The sequence below is a fragment of the Podarcis tiliguerta genome, assembly GCF_965153285.1.
Source record: "Podarcis tiliguerta genome assembly, chromosome: 1".
Taxonomy (NCBI): Eukaryota; Metazoa; Chordata; class Lepidosauria; order Squamata; family Lacertidae; genus Podarcis; species Podarcis tiliguerta.
This window is the reverse complement of record NC_139534.1, coordinates 62119609-62138652: the sequence shown is the minus strand read 5'-3', so window position 1 is coordinate 62138652 and position 19044 is coordinate 62119609. Positions and strand designations below refer to the sequence as shown.

At 45.0% G+C, this 19044-nt stretch overlaps 1 protein-coding gene across 3 annotated transcripts in view; it reads left to right on the top strand.

The window, feature by feature from the left end:
• Positions 1–19044, top strand: part of DUSP8 (dual specificity phosphatase 8) — an 82522-nt gene that overhangs the window by 15616 nt on the left and 47862 nt on the right. Inside the window, exons 1-3 of one of the 3 annotated variants that reach the window (XM_083425111.1) lie at positions 1187–2445; positions 4337–4742; positions 18528–18666. In XM_083425111.1, the coding sequence (XP_083281237.1) occupies positions 4512–4742; positions 18528–18666 (370 nt within the window). In that variant the 5' untranslated portion in view covers positions 1187–2445; positions 4337–4511. Of the gene's footprint in view, positions 1–1186; positions 2446–4186; positions 4743–18527; positions 18667–19044 lie in introns of those variants that run through there. The other 2 variants (XM_083425110.1, XM_083425112.1) reach the window with 2 other exon arrangements.

Sequence of the window (19044 nt, the reverse complement as noted above, 5' to 3'; positions counted from 1 at the left end):
TAAAATTAATAATTAAGAGGGTTTTTAAATAACTTGGTTGAAGTCATGTTGCTGCCACTCTTCCCAGCAGCTGACCCCCGCAAGTCAGATTCAGCCAACCAGTCGTATCCTGTGGCCTGCTTGTAGTTGACAAATCTCTCTCCTTTTCCTTTCCTTTCCTTTCCTTTCCAAGAGGTGTATTGAACCTGTGGCAGGCCTTGACACATGGCTAGTGGGCTGCATCCTGCTTGATGTGGGCCTGCTTTTGACTCACTTCTTCACTAGGATGGTTTTTGCTGGCAATTGCTCCTGGGATGAGGAGTTCCTCTGGGGGTGCAACCCAACCCCTCTCAAGTTAACACTTTCCCCCTTATTTGGGGATGTGTGCATATCCTATGTCTTGTAACTCATGATTTCCACTTCCAGTTTGCTTTCACTGCTTTTGTGCTTTTTTGACGTGTCCTTTTTCTTTCTTTCTTGAGGCTGGCTTTGTATAGTTTTTTGCAGGTAAATGACCACATTCCCCTGGGAGAAAATAGTGAGGTTGGGGGAGGGCACATACAGGAGGCTCAAACAGAAAGTAGATGGGAGCCAGAACCAAAAATGGGCAGGAGCGCCCATCTTTCTGTCACCTCTCTCCATCCTTGTCTTTCCCCTTCATTCATCCACACCTCCCCTTTGACTCAGTCTGTCCATCCCTTCACATCCCCCCCATTTACATTCCTCCACACACCCTCCCTGTTTACATGCATCCTTCCTCTAATTAGGGAGAGAGAATTATCCAGAAGCCACAGCACATCTGACAAGAAACGCCTGACTGACTGCCCTTCTCTCCCTTTCTCTCCTTGCTGTGATCCAGTGGGGCAGGAGAGAGGAAGGGCAGGGGATTGCTGGAGGCAAGCAGGCACTTCTCCAAGCGTGACAGCTCTGAGATCCCCCCCCCTCCTGCCCCTATGCTGGCCATCCTAAGAGAAACCTTTTCCATGTTCCATGTTTGCCTGCTTGCATCTCTCTCTCCTTTTCTCCTTGCAGCTGCAGTTTGATCACGGCTGGGGAAATAAGGGAGAAGAGAGCGTGGCAGGAATCACCTGGGGCTGGAGGCTTGACCACAGAGTGCAGTGACTAGAGTGCCCTGTGGAAAGTTGCTCCAGGCTGGCTGGGCCTCTGCCCTCACCCAGGAGGGGCCTGCCTGCCTACCTGCAGTTATCTCCCTTTCTCTGTCTGTTCTTTAGTTCAGTTTGTACTTGTGCTGCTAGAGGACAGGAAGGGCAGAGGAGAGAGAAACAGGGTGGGGGTAGCGCAGGGCCAACCGGAAGCGGCTGGCAGGCCTTATGGAAAGGGCCTTTGGGGGCCAGGGCTATGTCACAGGCCACCACAAACCTTTTTCATCAATGAAGGCAAGGTCAGAGCACAGGCTGGCTCAGTTGCTATTCAACCCTCACATGGATTTATTTATTCACTACAGTTAAGCATACACAAGGCACCTGAAAACCGTGTTTCTTTGAGCAGCTGTGATAAAGTTTTGTGGGTTTTTGTTTTGTTTTTAAATCTCTAAATCCTCTTTTGAGTTGTGATTTGAAAGTCCTGGGCATTTGTCCTTCTTCATAGCCTTGAGTATGGAAGGACTCCATTTCTGTTACCTTGTCCTCAATCTTTGGCCAGCCTTCTCTATTGGACCACTCCTCCGTTTTGTTCTGATCTCTCTCTCTCTCTCTCTCTCTCTCTCTTCCCTTTGTCTGTATTATCTCTGTCTCTTTATTGAGAGCCTCTTTGTCTATCTGCTTCAATTAATCTCCTGGCTGGAATTTGGAGAAATGGAGAGAAATGTGCAGCTAGCTTTCCCCCACCAGTGGAGAGAGATGGGTTAAAATCAGGAGAGGAATGTAGGGGGAGAAAGCCAATTAATTTGCATCCTTTCTGATTACCTTCAGTTCTGTAGCTCAGGTACAGCAGGGGACCCTCAGCAAGGCGGAAAGTGCATAATGAAGTGTGTCATAACGGTAGCAGGAGCCTCTGCCTTCCCCCTCAGACCCTTCTTAATTAGGGCTGTTTCAGTTTTAAAAGCCTGCCCTGAAGTGCAAAAGAAAATCTAATTGTGGAGCCTGAGAGAGAGAGAAAAAGAGAGAGAATATATATACATACATATTGAACTGAACCTGATGGTGCAGAGGGGTTGTATGCCAGCCAACTGCCAAAGCAACTGCAGTAATTGGTATCTTTGGCCAAACCTACAGATAAATAAATAAATAACAAATACTGAGGAGTTGGGGCATGGGAAAAGATTTAAGCAGAAAGAGTTTATTTTCTTGCCTTGGCTTCTAGTATAGTTTTCAATGTTTCTTCTACAAGGAAAAAATGAAGACAATACTATGCTCTCCATGATTTAAGGACTACTGGGCCATCGTCCCCTTGAATCAATGTACATAGACAGAGTTTTCAATTCAGCATCTTCAGGCAGAGCAGACTGTGAGTAAATCAGAACAAAATCCTATGCATGTCTGCACAGGAATAAGCTCTATTAAATTCAGTGGGACTTACTCTTAAGCCTTAAGTCTGAGGTAAATATGGAAGGAGGAAGGTTCAAATGGGATCTATGCTGATTGGATTACAAACTAGGCCTGCAGTTTTTGTATTTGTTTTTTTAAAAAAACAAATCATAGGGAGCGTGGCAATTGATCAGAAATATAAAGAAAGCAGGAAATGTGTTTTCTTCTCTTTTAATTTGTTGTTTAAATGGTGAGCTGGAAATGGTTTACTTTTTGTGATGGTTTTCTAAATAATTGGCAAATTAAGCCACGCCAGGTAAGATTTTCAAGTGGTTAGTTGCAACTTGCTAGATTTAAGTTATAAGGGTGAATACAGATATTGATTTCTTTACAGAGAAATTTCACTATGAAGTGAGAAATTTCTGCATATCGCCTCTGTTCTCCCTCACCCCAGTAAACCTTTATATGCAAAATAGTTGTACAAATTAGTATTTCTTCCAGTGTAAACTTAAACAGTATGTCCCCCACCCTGTGGTTTTCATGACCTATGTCAATGACTTTTAGAGTTTCTACTAGCAGGGACCCCTTCCCAATAGTGAGTTGTCTGCTGAGAAACCATAGCACATCGCTCTCTAGTCCAGAGCATATGGTGGCCATGCCTGCTGGGTCTTGTACCTTTTGCATGTGAATTAATAGAGTGATCTAGAGCATATTGACTTGCAGCTACGTCTTATAGGGTTTGATCCATAATGGTGAGCTTTGGTAGCTTCACCATTACAAACCTTCTTTTTGAATGGCTCATGATGGGTTTAGAGAAGGGGAGATAATCTGTGGTCTGCCAGATGGTGTTGAACTACAGCTCCCAACATCCCTGATAATTGACTCTGCTACCTGGCAGTCATGGGAATTGGAGTACAATAGCGTCTGGAAGGCCACAGGTTCCCTTTGGTGTAGAGGAATCCCAGGCTCCCTGGAACATACTTTGAGAACCCTTCTCCTACACAGAACAGAGTGGGGTTGAAGACCAGCGAAGCATCCAGAAAAGTTGAGGTCTTTTTTCTTTTTCTTTAGTTGTGCGTGATGTACAGATGATACACTGATGCTCAGCATCAAGGTCAAAAGCCCCAGGCTGTATCATTTCCAGGCTGCCATCTATAATTTCAGGGTTTTCTTTCTCTGGATGGCTGATCCATTAAGCCATTCAATGCACTGTGGTGCCTGCTTTAAAAGGGATGGGGAACATATGGCTCTTCAGATGTTTTTTGACTCGCAGCTTCCATCATCCCCAGTCAACATGGCCAACAGTCAGGAATGATGGAAGCTGTAGTTCAGCAACATCTGGTGGAGCTACCTCTGTTATAGAACTCTATGTAGCTTTTGTCAAACTTAAGCTAGGTAATGGTAAAGGTACCCCTGACCGTAAGGGGTTGTGCGCTAATCTTGCTCTATAGGCCGAGGGAGCCAGCATTTCTACACAGACAGCTTCCGGGTCATGTGGCCAGAATGACTAAACCACTTCTGGCGAAGCAGAGCAGTGCACGGAAACACCGTTTACCTTCCCGCTGGAGCGGTACTTTTATTTATCTACTTGCACTTGACGTGCTTTTGAACTGCTAGGTTGGCAGGAGCTGGGACAGGGCAACGGGAGCTCACCCCATTGCGGGGATTCAAACCGCCGACCTTCCGATTGGCAAGCCCCAGGCTCTGTGGTTTAGACCACAGTGCCACCCGCGTCCCACCTAAATATGTCTAAGCTAGAGAAGAGCAAAATAGTACCAGTTTGGTATATGATACTTACAGCATCTGACTACATTTTCCACCTTTCTCTTTTCTCTGTCTGTCTGTCTGTCTGTCTCTGTACTTCTCAACAGGTTTGGCACAATGACTTGCTATACAGGGCCTTAGCAACGTGGCAAAAATTGGCTGTTTTCAAGCTGCCTCCCCCCTTCCCCCTGCCCCCTTCGCTTCTGGGACATCTGAGCTGGCTTCCCCTGCCCTGGGCATTCCTTCCCTTCTCCCACTTGCTGCGGAAGGGACAAGTCTACCATGGCTGGGGACAGACTTCCACGCAAAGTGATGGATCCCAAGAAGCTTGCCAGCCTCTTGAGGAGTGGGTCCGAAAGCATGCTGGTCATTGACAGCCGCTCCTTTGTGGAGTACAACTCGTGGCATGTCCTCAGCTCCGTCAACATCTGCTGCTCCAAGCTGGTCAAGAGAAGGCTTCAGCAAGACAAAGTATCCATCACAGAGCTCATCCAGCCAGCCTCCAATATCAAGGTACTTAAGCTTGGTGCCATTGGTCACCCTTCAATCCTGCTGTGACTCAGTGCTCCTGTCTAGCCTCAAAGGGCAGTTGACATATGAAGCAATGCAATAAATGATCTGCTAATGCTATTGTATTAAGTTGGGACATAGGCTACCTAGTGGTCCTATTAGAGACCTTTTCATTTACAAATATGCAGCAGCCCAAGTTGCAGTTCAAAAGGAAGGCCAGTGCAGAACCAGCAAAGAGGAGCTTCTTAATCCTCTCCCCTTGTGCTGTTTTTCTACTGAAAGTTGCCCCACACCAGATGCTTTTATCCTTATTGGAGAAATATGAGTATGAGTCAGAAAGGGTTAAGAAACTGCTCTCCTCCATTGCCTGTCTTCTGCTTCCATCATGGCTGCATAATTCCCAATTCCATTGTGGTAAAAAAAACTCACACAAAATTCACACACAAAGAGAATACTGGGATTACACAAAATGTGTAGTTCTGCCTTTAGACCAAAACTGTTTTGAGCATAGTGGGGACCAAATAGAGTTAACACAAGCATAGTAGTAACGAACATATAAGGCTGCACAAGCACTGAGAATGCTGCTTGCAGATCTGATTGCTGCATATATTCACCTGCAATGCAAAAGTGTTTTAAGATTGGTTCTACACAAGCTATTTTCTCTGAAATTACTTACTTTTTTTTGTTTTGCTGTATAAAAATGAAACCAGAGCGGGGAATAAGAGAAAATATAATTAACCCCTCATCAAAACAGAAAATTACAATAAGGAACAATGAAGAGAGGCTGTTCAAGGGGTGATTAGGGGGCTGTTCATCATTAATCCCCAGGATACTCAATGGTCAGCAATAAAACAGGCTGAACCTGCAAACAGGAAGTTTTTAATTAACATTGAAAAGAGACCTTTGCTGAATAGGGCTTACTATTAAGTAAACATTGTGAAAGGCTCTTGGCCGTGAAATAGCACATTGCCTGATAATAAAGCACTATTTAAGTGCCAAGAGGAAACTTTTTAAATTTTGTTTCCAGAGGATCACTAAAAAAAACACACCAAACTCCACAGCATTAAAAATATTTGTGTGTGGAAGAAACCTCAGAGTGTCTGTAATACAGGCAGTGTTTCCTCTATTCATTCATCGAACCTAGTTCTGTGTCTCTCTGAACTCAGTTGCCTGATGCATAATCTATCCTCAAGAGCCGTGGGTTAGCAGGGATAATCCTTTGAAGTAGGATTTATGTCAATGAAAATAATTGCATGCAGAGCAAATTGTGTGCAGAAGGGAGGAAGGAGCAGCGTTGTGCTACTGACGAGCCATCATCCTTGATCCTTTTTCCTTACAAAGGGCAGTGAATGACACAGAGGTGGTATAACTCTGCATGCCCATTTGGCACGGTGTGTCTTCTGCTTGCCAATGTTCTGAAGCAGGAGAGGTTAACTACCGGTGCCTCTTCTTTCTAGAACCTTGAGGGCAAGCAATTCAGCCTCATTATCTAAATTGTTGATCAATTCCATCAACCTTCTTTTCCAGAGTCAACCTCTGCTCACATCTACTTTGCCTTTTTACTAACAAGTTTTGTTGTGTGATGCTCCTTGGGGCTGGCATTCAGCCTCCTTCACCTTGGGTGTGAAGGGCATAAGTGCCCAACACTGAGGTTTCCTTCGGATGTAATAGAGCACACCCAGAAGGGAACTGCCTATGTTCCCCATAAGGAACACCTGACTTCACAATCAGGTGTGCAGATAGTACCCTGTGAAATGAGGCATACGTTTCCCACTGAATATCCCCATGTTTATCATAGCCAACCAGCCGTGTGGTCCAGTAGAAGAGCAGAATAGGCTGAAGCAGGCTGTGCAGCTGCACTATGAGATCTAAAAATAGGTGTAAGTGCAAGGCTTCGCCATGCTGCCCTATAGCAAAGGCAAGCTGGGATGCTTATTCATACAGCCGAGGAGAAGACAGGTGAAAGGGTAAAGGAAGGAAATTTTATAAAAAATGTGTGGTTTTGCTCCATCCAGGGAATTTAGTCTCAATGGTGCTTACTCCCAAGGAAGTACAGTGGTACCTCAGGTTAAGTACTTAATTCATTCCAGAAGCCTGTTCTTAACCTGAAATTTTTCTTAAGCTGAAGCACCACTTTAACTAATGGGGCCTTTTGCTGCTGCTGCGCAGCCGGAGCATGATTTCTGTTCTCATCCTGAAGCAAAGTTCTTAACCCGAGGTACTATTTCTGGGTTAGCGGAGTCTGTAACCTGAAGCGTATGTAACCCAAGGTACCACTTATGTGACAGCAAATCCCTCTGCATTCAGTAGGCTTTCCTCACAGGTAAGTGTGTAATGTATTGCAGGCTTCTGGTTGCCAGCATCTTTTATATCGGTCATGCTTATTTGCCATTGGCGTGTAGAAATTAAGCAGGTTAAGCTGCACGTCAGGCCGAAGAGCACAGCTAACAGCAACAACAAAGAGAGTCTGGCAACCCTTGTCAGGTATGCCTCGCTCTTTTTGACATGCCGGGTTTTAAATCCTTGCTACCAGCCTTACAAAACAGAAAAGCAAGGAGGCAAGCTTCTATCTCATGACGTATAGACCTTGTTGTCTCCCACACAGCCTGCTGCCCTTCTTCCGAAGAGCCCAGGTACAGTCTATTCAGTTCATCAGCCATCCTTTCACAATAGACCCTCCCCTCTGGCTCTCTATTTGTGGGTAGCCCTCAGCAGCTGGATTGCTTTTTAGTGTTTGTTCTTGCTTTCCCTTCCCCCATTTTATTATTTTGTAGCAAAGAATGGTAATTCAAGCGATTAATCAAATGCTAGGCCCAGCTGGAGCCATCTGTGGAGTCCTCATAATCTCCCTCCTCCCCTTGCGTGTGTGCACACGGCTCATTGCAATTGGCTAGCAGTGACATCACCCCTGCTTGGATGTGGGGAGCGTGGAGTGTGTGAGGGGGAAAAAAATGCTTCTTGCCTCCAGTCTGCTTTACTGACGCTTTAAGGGAAGGTTACAGAGAATGGTTCCTGAATGGCTTTTTAAAGCACTACGAAGAACACTGGATAATATACAGCATTATCTGTTTTTGTTCTTAACTGCTTAGGGAGCTGTAGGGGTGAGGGGGTGTGTGTCTGTCACTGCTGCCATGCTTAAAAGCTAAACGCAATTCTGAGAGAGCTTCTTGACCTAGAATAACTTGCTAGCTATTCCCAAATACTGTACAGGGAAATTGACTTGCCATCTGGTAACTGTTGCAAGGAGAGCGAGAAATGAGTTAAGGAGCTGCTCTCAAATGAGACAGCTCAGAAGGCATCTGCAGACATACCTGTATTCCATGCAGGTACCACATAAGCATGGGCAGTGTCCTGAGAACCTTAGCTCTGCACTAAAAAAACACCCAAACCCCAAACAAACCTACAACGGGTTTTGAGCTCTTTTGATTACACACGATAGGCTTTCAATGTGCATGTGACCTGGTCAAAGGTATATGTTGACTTGGATTTTTAGTGATCATTGTAGAAAGGCAGAAAAAATGGTATGATAAGCCAAAGTTACACACATTTCTTCATTTAGATCCTTCATGCATGTTGAAGAACTGGACTCTTTGGGAGCCAGATTTTGGGTTACATACGTGTAGAAGTTTGATCTTGCTTTTATTTTTTAGTGGAGGGTGGCCCAAACACCCAGACAATTAGTTGGTGATTGTGGAATGAATGCAAGCTTCTTCTCTCCCTGCTTTCCAAAGGTGAAGAGTTGGAGTTGGGGGCCTGATTTAAATCAGGACCACTGTGCAAAACAACACCTCTCCTATACCTCATGTCATGTGATCCCGATTGGGCCTCCCAAAGCTGCCATTTATTTTAAAAAATCCATTCACACAATTGCTAACTGTGTGATGGCTATCTCATCTATAGAGTTTGGCCCTAAATCTTCTCCCCAGAAATTATTTTTGCCAATTAAAATTTTTAACTAGTTTAAGAAAAAATAACTTGTTGAAAGGCATTATTTTTTTAATTTAAAAATATTTCTGTTTTTGCTTTATGGTTTTAAACTGCTGCAGTTTACAGGTTTTGATTTCATATAACTACTAAAATAGCAAATATGAATATCTATAGGGGAAAGAACTGGAGTTAAAATGCAACAACAGTAAAGGAACTTGGGGGAATTTTCATGGTGACTTTCACAGGAACAAAACATTTATTGATTCAAATGATGTAATCAAAAACTTGCACAGGTCTTTTGTATTCATCATGCTAGATTTCTCAGTGTAAATAATAGTACTGCATCTGTTGTATTGTTGATCATTGTGTGTAGATATGGATTTACAGTGCTTGATTCGTAGATAAATTCTGCAGCCTGGACAAACTATACCAATCTGAAAAATTTGCTTATTTTGCTTATTCTTGCATAATTTACTCTGCTTCAGAGACTCTTAGCCCTATCCTTTCTGAATCCTTTTTAAAGCTGTCTGGCAGTCATCATATCATGTGAGAGTGACTTCTACAAAGTAATTATACATCATATGAAAAAACATTCAATGGAATACGCACCATTGCTTTCAATGGGAGTCAGTCAAGATACCTGAAACCTGTACCTAAATTCCATTGTTTTAAACAAAAGGGCATTAACAAGAAGGTACATTAAAGATGTAAATCATGAAACAGCAGCAAGTTCCTAGCTCTAGATGTTTGGTGATCTGTTGAAAGTGGGGTGAGCAATTTTGCATGGTTGGTTTTTTGTTTTCACTAGATTTGGAGAAGAGATGACAGCAAAGGAAGAATGCCTTGTGAGATTTTGGGTGCTAGTTAATTGTCTCTCTTGGGAAATGAGGCAATTCCAGGTGGAGATTTCTGCTGTAGGATTTGTTTATTTTGTCACATTCCTGCGAATGGTGAATACATTGAGCTATCCATGTATGTTGTTCTTGCAATGAATCTCTGAGGTGGGTTAGGCTGAGAGTGGCAAGACTTACCAAGTGAACTTCATTCTTCAAGAGCTTGAGTAGGGCTTTGAACCCAGGTCTCTCTAGTCCACATTAAATACTATATACATTACATCTGATTTAGGCACTGTATCCTTCTGTCAAGGACATAGCAACTCTATCTAAAGGGAAGCAATCCTGGCCCTCTAACAACATATTGTTTGCATACTTGCTCTGAAGTAAGCATCATTGTCTTCAATGGGGTTTACTGACTTGTATGTCTGCATAGAATTATACAATTAATAAAACATATTATGTAGGACTCGGTATATAAACACACCACATTATTCACAGTAGTATGGCCAGTGAGCTCCTGTTGTTCGGTCCCTGCTCCTGCCAACCTAGCAGTTTGAAAGCACATCAAAGTGCAAGTGTATAAATAGGTACTGCTCCGGCGGGAAGGTAAACGGCGTTTCCATGCGCTGCTCTGGTTCGCCAGAAGCGGCTTAGTCATGCTGGCCACATGATCCAGAAGCTGTACGCCTGCTCCCTCGGCCTATAGAGCGAGATGAGTGCTGCAACCCCACGACTGGACCTAATGGTCAGGGGTCCCTTTACCTTTACCTTTTTATGGCCAGTTTATTGTCAACTTACAGCCAGTATTGTGCAGTGGTTAAAATAGGACTTGGGAGACCAGGGTTCAAGTTGTCACCTGGCCATGAAGCTCACTGGGTGACCTTGGCTCAGTCACTGTCTTTCAGCCTAGCCTACCTCACAGGGTTGTTGTGAGGAGAAACTAGGGGAGAATACCATGTATGCCACCTTGAGCCCCTTGGAGTAAAGGTGGGATATACATTTAAGTGACATAAATAAATAAACTTCACATGCACAGAACAGGATTCTGTGCCAAAGTGACCCAAGTTCAGTTGTAAAAAAAAAATTGAATTCTGCAGCAGCAATAAATTATGCATATCTAGCAAATTTGCATGCACTGCCTGTTTTCCATGTTCTGCTGCTTTTGGACATGAGCATGAACTAGGAGCTGTGCAGGATGGTGAAGCTTTGCTTCCTGATGGCTAGAAATGCCATGCAGCAGCTCTCTGGCTCCCGCATCTCCTATGCTGGCCTCCTGAACCTGGCCATACCCTCACCATCACCCACTGTCCACACATAGTGGCCAAAGATCAGAAGAGGGGAGTCTGCTCTATACACATAGGCACCCCCACTCCCATGATCTAGAACCCTGTGCTATCAGGGTTCTAGGGAGCCACCCTGCATAGAGTTCGCCCCTTTCCTGAGACCTTGCCCTCAGTGCATGGACAGCAGTCGGGGCATTCAGCCGGGATAGGGCGCAGAGTCAGAAGCATGGCCTTGATCTCCTTATGCAGCTGTAATCACACAAGGTGTAAGTGCCCAAACAGGGCTTATATATTGTCAAGATGCTTGTAATAGAGGACATTCATAAATTACAGCTGTAAGCCTTTGGGGTTCTGGGACTAAGGGGCTTTAGTTGTTGTTAGAGGTAAGTTCAGAGGTAGCAGAGAGAGAGAGAGAGAGACAGAGACAGAGACAGAGAGAGAGAAGCAAACCCCTTTCAGGATGTTGATTATTGCACCCTTATCTTCTCAGTTGCTCATGTAACAACTGCATGAAATGCAACTAGTTCTTCTTTAGCTTTTTTTTTTTTTTTTAAAAAGACAATATTAATTGAATATGTGTTTGCTGTCCTTGCGGTCAGAGAGGAGAAACTTTGGAGGACTGTCAGTCCATTCATGAAGTTGCAACCTCCTCCTTTAACTTGCAGTCACTGAGTCAGTCCCGTGTGTGGCTTCTGGTGGGTCGATGGGAGTCTCTTTAAGCTTAGTTCAGGTAGTATTGAGTGAAGCATTGAGTCAGAAGAATCTGAGAGCAGGGCAGATCCCTACTACATGCCTTGCTCGCCTGCAACCCAGGGTCACTATTTTTGGGACAGTAAAAACCCCCAAACCAATTATGTTTAAATAGTGAGTTTTGGCCTTCTTTTGTAACCGGTAATGCTTCTTCAAACTCTCCTGGGATGAGAATGGACACGTGGAGGGCAGCAGTGTTGTGAATTACCCTCATGTTATTATGTGGGGTCTTTTTGTTTCTAATGGGGGAGGGGGGCAGGGGGTGAGTGGAGCTGCTGCTGAGTAGCAGATGGCAGGAAGGGTGACATCATAGGCACAATTGTCCTACCCCATTATTCTTCCTGACAAGCTCCTGCCCTCCTTTTTGGTTTCCTGCTGACAGAATTTGAAATTGTGTGTGTGTGTGTGTGTGTGCTGGGAGGCAGCCAGAGGTCCTCCCAAATTCCTCCCTTTTGGGTAAATTATGTTTATCTAGTACTAGTAGTATTTTATTATCGCTTCTAAAACAGTCAGGTGCTGACCATAAAGACAGGCCCTCCTCCCAATTTGCAACTGTAGGGAATGGAAAGAGTAAGAGGAGATCAGTATGGCCTATATAATTTGGGTTGGTATGTGAGACAGGAAGGGTATGTTTTTACACATGCGCGCAGGCCAGACGTGGACATGCTTTCCCAGGATCAGGTTCCTGTGAGTTCATTGTGACTTACTTGAGATTTAGGATTGCAGCCTTGGACTTGTCAGCTCCAGGCTCTACAAGGTCTCCTGTTTCTTTATAGTTTAAGAGAAGGAAGATAATGTGCTGTGTGTTGTCCCACCTCCCGGGAATTGTCATTCCAGTAATGTGATGGGAAGAATGCTTTGGGGAAATATGCCCTTCCCTATAGCCAAGGCTGGCATCAAGACTCTGCAAACTGTTGCTCATGCCAAGGCCTCTGCATTGTGCCTAGCACTAACTTCTGGCCCTGGTCTTGCCCCTCCTTGCTATGGCTAACTTTTCACCTTCCCTCTCTGAATGAGCAGGTTGGGACAGGATTAGGAGCATCCTCCGCTGCCTACCTCACCCTCTGGACCAATATGCAGGTTGAGCCCACAGAAGGAGGGCAAGTGAATGGGGCATTCACTTCTTCTTTGGCAATCACTCGTAGCCAAGTAAGATTGTCTTCCATAAACACGGTTTTAAGGGGAGGCGGTCCCATTCAAGGAGATGGCTTGCTCAGGCCATTTTGCCCAAGGACCCCCTCCATACACACAGTAACGATACAGGAGATTTATCTAGTTTGGAATGTCACTCTTAGCTTGTGTCCCTTGCTACTGGGTTGGCGAATTTGCATGATCACATTTGTGGGCTGAGATCCGTTTCCTTCATTAGCAACACTAAAGGGGGGGGGATAGGATCCTTTTATCGTGGCAAACCAGTTTATAGGTAGGGATTGATTTGTTACTCTGCAGCTTGAAACATGCTTGATGTGGAAGGTGATTTCCATGGCATTTATATTTTCATGCAAATGTGCATAGGATCGCAACCTTTTGAATGAGGAAGAATCAAGGGGGCTCTTGAGTTAAGAAATGTTGCACATCACTGCAGTTAAGCTTGATTATTTGATTGCGGGTTTTGCTTTGATGCTACAGGCTCATTCAGCCGATTGTATAACCCAGGTAAGTTTGTTTAGAAGCGCATCCCTTTTTCATGCCTCTTCTCTCATTCTCACAAGTCGGGACGAGGTAGTAGGTGATGAAGCCTGAGCTGGAGACAAGGTAGAAGGCTTTGGTTATGACAAGTGGAAACTGCATAGGTCTGGTCAGGGAAGCATTCTGGGGGCAAAGAAAGGAAGAAAGGGTTTGGGAACCCTGTGCAAGGAGGCACTAACAGTTGAGGCTTTTAAACATAGATCCATGTCAGCCGTCACTCAACACTTTTATAGTTGAAGGAAACACAATCCCGTTTAGCCAAAATGTATTTGAAACATCCACACCCCTTCCCGCTATTCCCCAGTTCTGAACTCAGTCCAGGCAATACCATGTTTACTCGATGTGGCTTGCTTCTGTGCTGCCAGTGCTTGTCTGGGATTTCTATTGCCTGAAACCTTATAACTTTAATAAGATATAAACCGTGTCGCATCCATCTGCCGTTGCCCAGCAACCCGTCAGTAATGCCCAAAACAAAGCTCCCCATGTGGAAGGAACACTAAATCCTACTGTGGGATAATTCTGCTTCCAAAGCTGTTGTTTCCTTCGCTGCTAACAGCCCTGTCCTGGTAGCGAATCCTCCCACCTGTGGCAGCAGTGCACACTGCGCGTGAGTGACTCTCCTGTCACCTTTGCCCCTGTGGCCAGGGCTGGAGGGATTACTTTGCCTGCCATGCTGGATGTGCTTAGGTTATGTCACAAGAATAAATGTCTGCTGTTATCTTTAAAAAACGCAGGGCACTTGTATTCACATCCTGCATTAAATTTTCCAATACAAGCCAGGAAATACGTTGTTGTTGTTTGTTTGTTTGTTTTTTAAGGCAGAAAGGCCAACGAAGCGTATCCTTTGGTGCTTCTCAGCTAGATCAATAACTCAATTTCTCAGTATTCCTCTCAGGTGCAAAATGATCGTTGCAACACTGCATGTCACATGCATTTTCTTAGCAGGTTATTCATGCTGAAGCCTTGGAATTGGTGTTAATGTGCGTGTTGCAGGGGAAATTAAAATAGGAATGGGCCACTCAGTATCTTTTGGATTCTGATCACAGGGTTTCGGAATATGTACTAGGGAAAATGACAGGCAGTGAGTATGAAAGATGTGGCGTGAGTATATATGTGTGAAGGTGCAGGTGAAGGCAGGATCAGCCAAAGAAGCAGGCTCCCTTCTTCTGAGAACCTCTCCATTAGAGCATAAAAATGGGAATTCTCTCCCTCTCCTTTTCCAGCCGTAATGTCCCACAGTCCTTCTGCTGCTTAACTCCCACCCCTCTTGAGTTTCAGATACTACAGACAAAACCAAATATCCATTTCCACTGGAAATATTTAGTGAGGCATGACATGCTTGGCATTTATTTATGCTCCTCTCTTATAGTGGTTTGTTTTGACAGTCATAATTGAGGGCTAAATTAGCATCAATAGCATCCCTCAAGTTTCATGCTGGCAGCCAGACACGAGTCAATCAGCAAGGGATGTGTTGAAAGTTGCCAGGCAACTACACATGGTTAAACAGGTCCAGTGAACTCAAAACAACTTGGAATAGAATCTATTTTCTCTGTGGATTTGCAAGTTGGTTTTGCACACTCTTCTGTGTCCAGAGGAAGGTGCGTGGGATGTAGCTTTTTCTTCATCTTGTTTAGGCTTGCATGAGCTTCTCAGCTGGCTAACATAGAATCATAGGCTTGGAAGGTTCCCCAAGGGCCATCTAGTTCAACCCCCTGCAATGCAGGAATCTCAAGTAGATCGTATATGACAGATGGCCATCCAACCTCTGCTTCGAAACCTCCAAGGAAGGAGACTGCAATTAAACAAAAATCTGATGTGACCTCTAGGGATTCCTCCCCTAGCTTTTTGAGGACACAGTCTTTTGTTCCCCACCCCAGATTTGTTAGTATAAAAGGAGAAATGTGAGAGATTGGTGTGGCACAAAAAGGCTCAGCCATAAGGGCTCCATAGGCTGCATCCAACTGAGTTAAACCAGACCTAGTGATATGAATGGATCTAATATAGCCATGTCCATCCATTTAGTGGGCCCACTTGTAGGACTCTCACAAGAGTGGTTTCATATAGGGGCGGGTGGTACAGTTCCCATGGCAGTTGCACACCTGATGTGTGCTTTCATGCATCTAATTAACTAGGCTAGTGCAAAGGAATTTGAAGGTAAAAAGGAACTGAAAGGAAATTTGGAGTTATTAGCATTACAGCAAGCCCTAAAAGCTGCAGTCAGAAGTCTCTCCCATCCTGACCCAGAGATGCCAGAAATAGAGCCTGGAAACTTCTGCAAATAAACTAGATGCTCTACCACTGAGCCATGACACTTCCCCATATTGTGCCTGTATGTTTCCCCACCTTTTTTTTGCTAATAGCAGTTCTGGAAGGGGTTAGGATAGAAGCTGTGAGGATGGGGGAGAGAAAGGGTTAGGGACCCCCCCCCCCCCGCTTTGCACACAAGTTCTACGGTTTTATAAAAAGAAATTTACTGATGCAATCACCGATTGGCTTCATGTCTATTTGAGTGCATAGGCTTGTGCCAGAGATTTAGTAGCTCCCTCTCCTCAGGGCCTGAGTTAGGAATCTGAAACAAGGAATTCTCAGAGTTCTCAGCAAACTACAATTCCCAGCATTCTTTAGGAGACGGGATGTGCTTTTAGTTTTGTCACCAGGGCATGTATGCTATCCACAGCTCTTCCTTGGTCTGATACACTGAACAGCGGGATGGCTGCATATGAAAGCGAACTTGATTTTAAGTGTCTTTCAAAGCTGACCAAACACATACTGAAAGACTATCTGGAATGTAATGGAAAGAGCTGTTTAGTCCTTTCCCCCATTTGGCTAGCGCCCTCTTTCTTTCTATCCGTCTGTCTGTCTGTCTCTCTCCCTCTTTCTGGCTTTGCTTCACCACAGCTGCTGTTCTCTGACAGCAGAATGATAGATGTGCTTTGCGCCAGAGGGAGGAAGGCCGCCAGCTCAGAAGGCCGGCGTATGCCACCCATCAGCCTATTCAGTGGATGCACTGAGCCATGGCACTGTGAGGATTTTATCGGCCTTTAATGCATTAACCTTTCATTAGGCACGGCAGCCCCTGACTGTGCCTCGCACTCTCCGCCTCTGCTCCTGCCATGGCCTAGGTACGCCACGGAGGCTTGTCATCGGAGGGAAACCCCTTTTGTCCCTACTCAGGGATCAAATGATACATTCTCGCAAACCCGGTGAACCTCATGCCTTCTTTTCTGCACATGCACAAAGTTCCAGACTTGGGTCTGCTTCCTTGTGCTGGTGTAGAGAAAATCGTTTACCTTCCCACCGCAGCTCCCTCGGCCTGAAACAAGATGAGTGCCACACCCCATAAACGCCTTTGAACGGACTTAATCGTCCACCGGTCCTTCACCTTTTATTTTTTATTTTTACTTTATCTTAGAGAAAATTGTGCTAGAGAAATCGTCCCCCCGACCTTCTTCTCTGCTCTAATCTGCACCCCCACCCCCACATGGCATTTTGTGCCATGGAGAAATCCTGTTAGAATCTGAGAGCATACAACTGATTGCAGGCCAGATGGCAAAGAACAGCTTATTCTGATTCTGGGAACGGGAGTAGATGGGTTTCCTGCAGCCTTTGCTAACCTAGTGCCCTCCAGATGTTTTGCACTGTGACTCCCAGCCAGCACGGCCATTGGGAGTTGCAGTCAAAACACCTGGAGGGCGTCAGGTTGGCAAAGGCTGCCTTAGGAGGTGTGTGCTTCCTGCCCTTGTTCTGAAAAGGCGCTTAGCTTAGCTGATGAAGGCTGAGGTCTAACCCTAGCCCCCTTTTAAGGGCACCCACAAACACTTGATTCTCCCTGCTTCCTGGCAACTCCCACCCAATTCTTCAGAAATGATACCACTGCTATTGGGGTGGATGGTTGGGAAGTGGGTGGTAGGATAGGTAGGATAGAAGTATGAAAATGTGGGATGAAGAGTACGCATTTCCACCCTGGTTGTCCAGCTTTAATTTCTGTGGTTGGGTGGGTGGAGTTAGCATAGTGGCTTTGACCTTTCCCCCCCCCAACCCCCCCCCCCCACTGTGGAGAGGAAGCCTCTTTTCATGCTTGGTCTGAAACATATGCAATGGGACTTTGCACGTCTGCTTTGCAGAGAGAGAAGTGTGAGCTCCACACAGATCTGTAATTACTGTATCTCCCCACAGATGCAGTGTGCAGATTCCCACTTCACACCTTCGTAGGAAGTGTGAAAGAAAGCGTGGGTCATTTGTACTTCATCTGCTCCTGCTTATTGCTAACATCTGTAGTAGTCCTCAGTCTTGTGTTAGCAATTGTGTTCTTCATAGCGGATGGATCCCTCTCCATAATTAGTTCCCTGTCCTCGTCTATCAAATGGCTCCTATTCCTTTAACAAAACAAAACAAAACAACCTCTGCTTTTTCTTCCTTCCCTGAAATTTCCTCCAGAGCACGTATACGACACCACTTCTCCAGATCACTCTTCTTCTGTGAGGCTGCTGGCTTAGCCCAGCTTCCTCCAACCTTCAATGTACCCATTAGCCATTAGTCCTTGTCTCGTTTGGAAACTAAGCCTGGGTGCAATGTAACCGAAATGAATGCATATTCTTCTGCTGTGAGCTGCCTCCATTTTCTTACCCTCCTTTTTTGTCTCCTCTGTTGTCAGATTTTGGGTTATAAGCTTCTGAGCAGGGATCTGACTTTCATTTTGCAAAGCAGCGCACACATTTTAGTGTTGCTTTGTAAATAATCGCAGAATGCATGGGATGCTAATAGCACAGAGACAGGGGTGGTTGATGACAAATTGGCTGAGTTAGTACTGCTGCTATAAACATCCATTATCATTTGTGTCATTGAATATTATTTGTTCTGTGAGGGTGCTGAGAGACCTCTTCTCCCTCTCCTGGCCTCCACAAACTTCAGATAACTGAGCACTGCACTGTACTGTACAGTTCCTGAATACAATTTGTGCATTTTCAGAGCTTTGTTACCTGCTGTGTTCTGGCATGGCTTGACCACCCTTTGCTAGCATAGGTGGATAACAGAGTTTCTGTATTTTACATATGCCAGAATAATAAATTCTGTTAACACTTTCTGCAACCACTAACAGCAGCTTTCTCACACGAGTCCTGCTCTCTCCTGCTTTCCTTCAAAGCATTTATAAATGAGGAGAGATCATATGAAGGAGTGGGGCAAACCATTGGGTGGGGACGGTAAAGAGATCCACTCAGTTTTCTTTGTTTTGAAAGCTGTAGCTATTTAACATTTATGGGTTATGGAATAATGTTTGTATTCTTGTGGCACTTCTCTTGCAGGTAGAAGCAGAAGACCACCAAGATGTGGTGGTCTATGACCAGAGCACACGGGATGCCAATGGACTGGCGTCTGACAGTTTCCTCTCCATCCTCCTAGGCAAGCTGGACAGCTGCTTCCACAATGTCTCCATCCTCACAGGTAGGAATTGGTGGCAGTCATAGCGAAAGGCCAACATTTTGCCTGTTAAGTGTATGGGGAAGAAGCACTTCAGAGGACAAAAGGTGGCAGTAAAAAGCCTCAGACTACTCTGTCTTGCCATTTAGTGTTCTTTCCATGTGATTTATGTTGGACACAAGTCCCAGATGTGATGTTTGCTGTAACTAATAGAGCTGCATCGGTGGACCAAGGGTGGAATAGCTGCCCCCTCCATCTGTTGTGTCACTCCTGAATTTAATTGCACAGCTACTAAGAAGGGAACTTTACCAAGGGGTTGGATGATGTGTTGTGGCATCAAGATGGATGCTAGAGTGTGAGAGAAGCCTTTATTGCAATACCTTTCTAGGTCTTGAATACCTT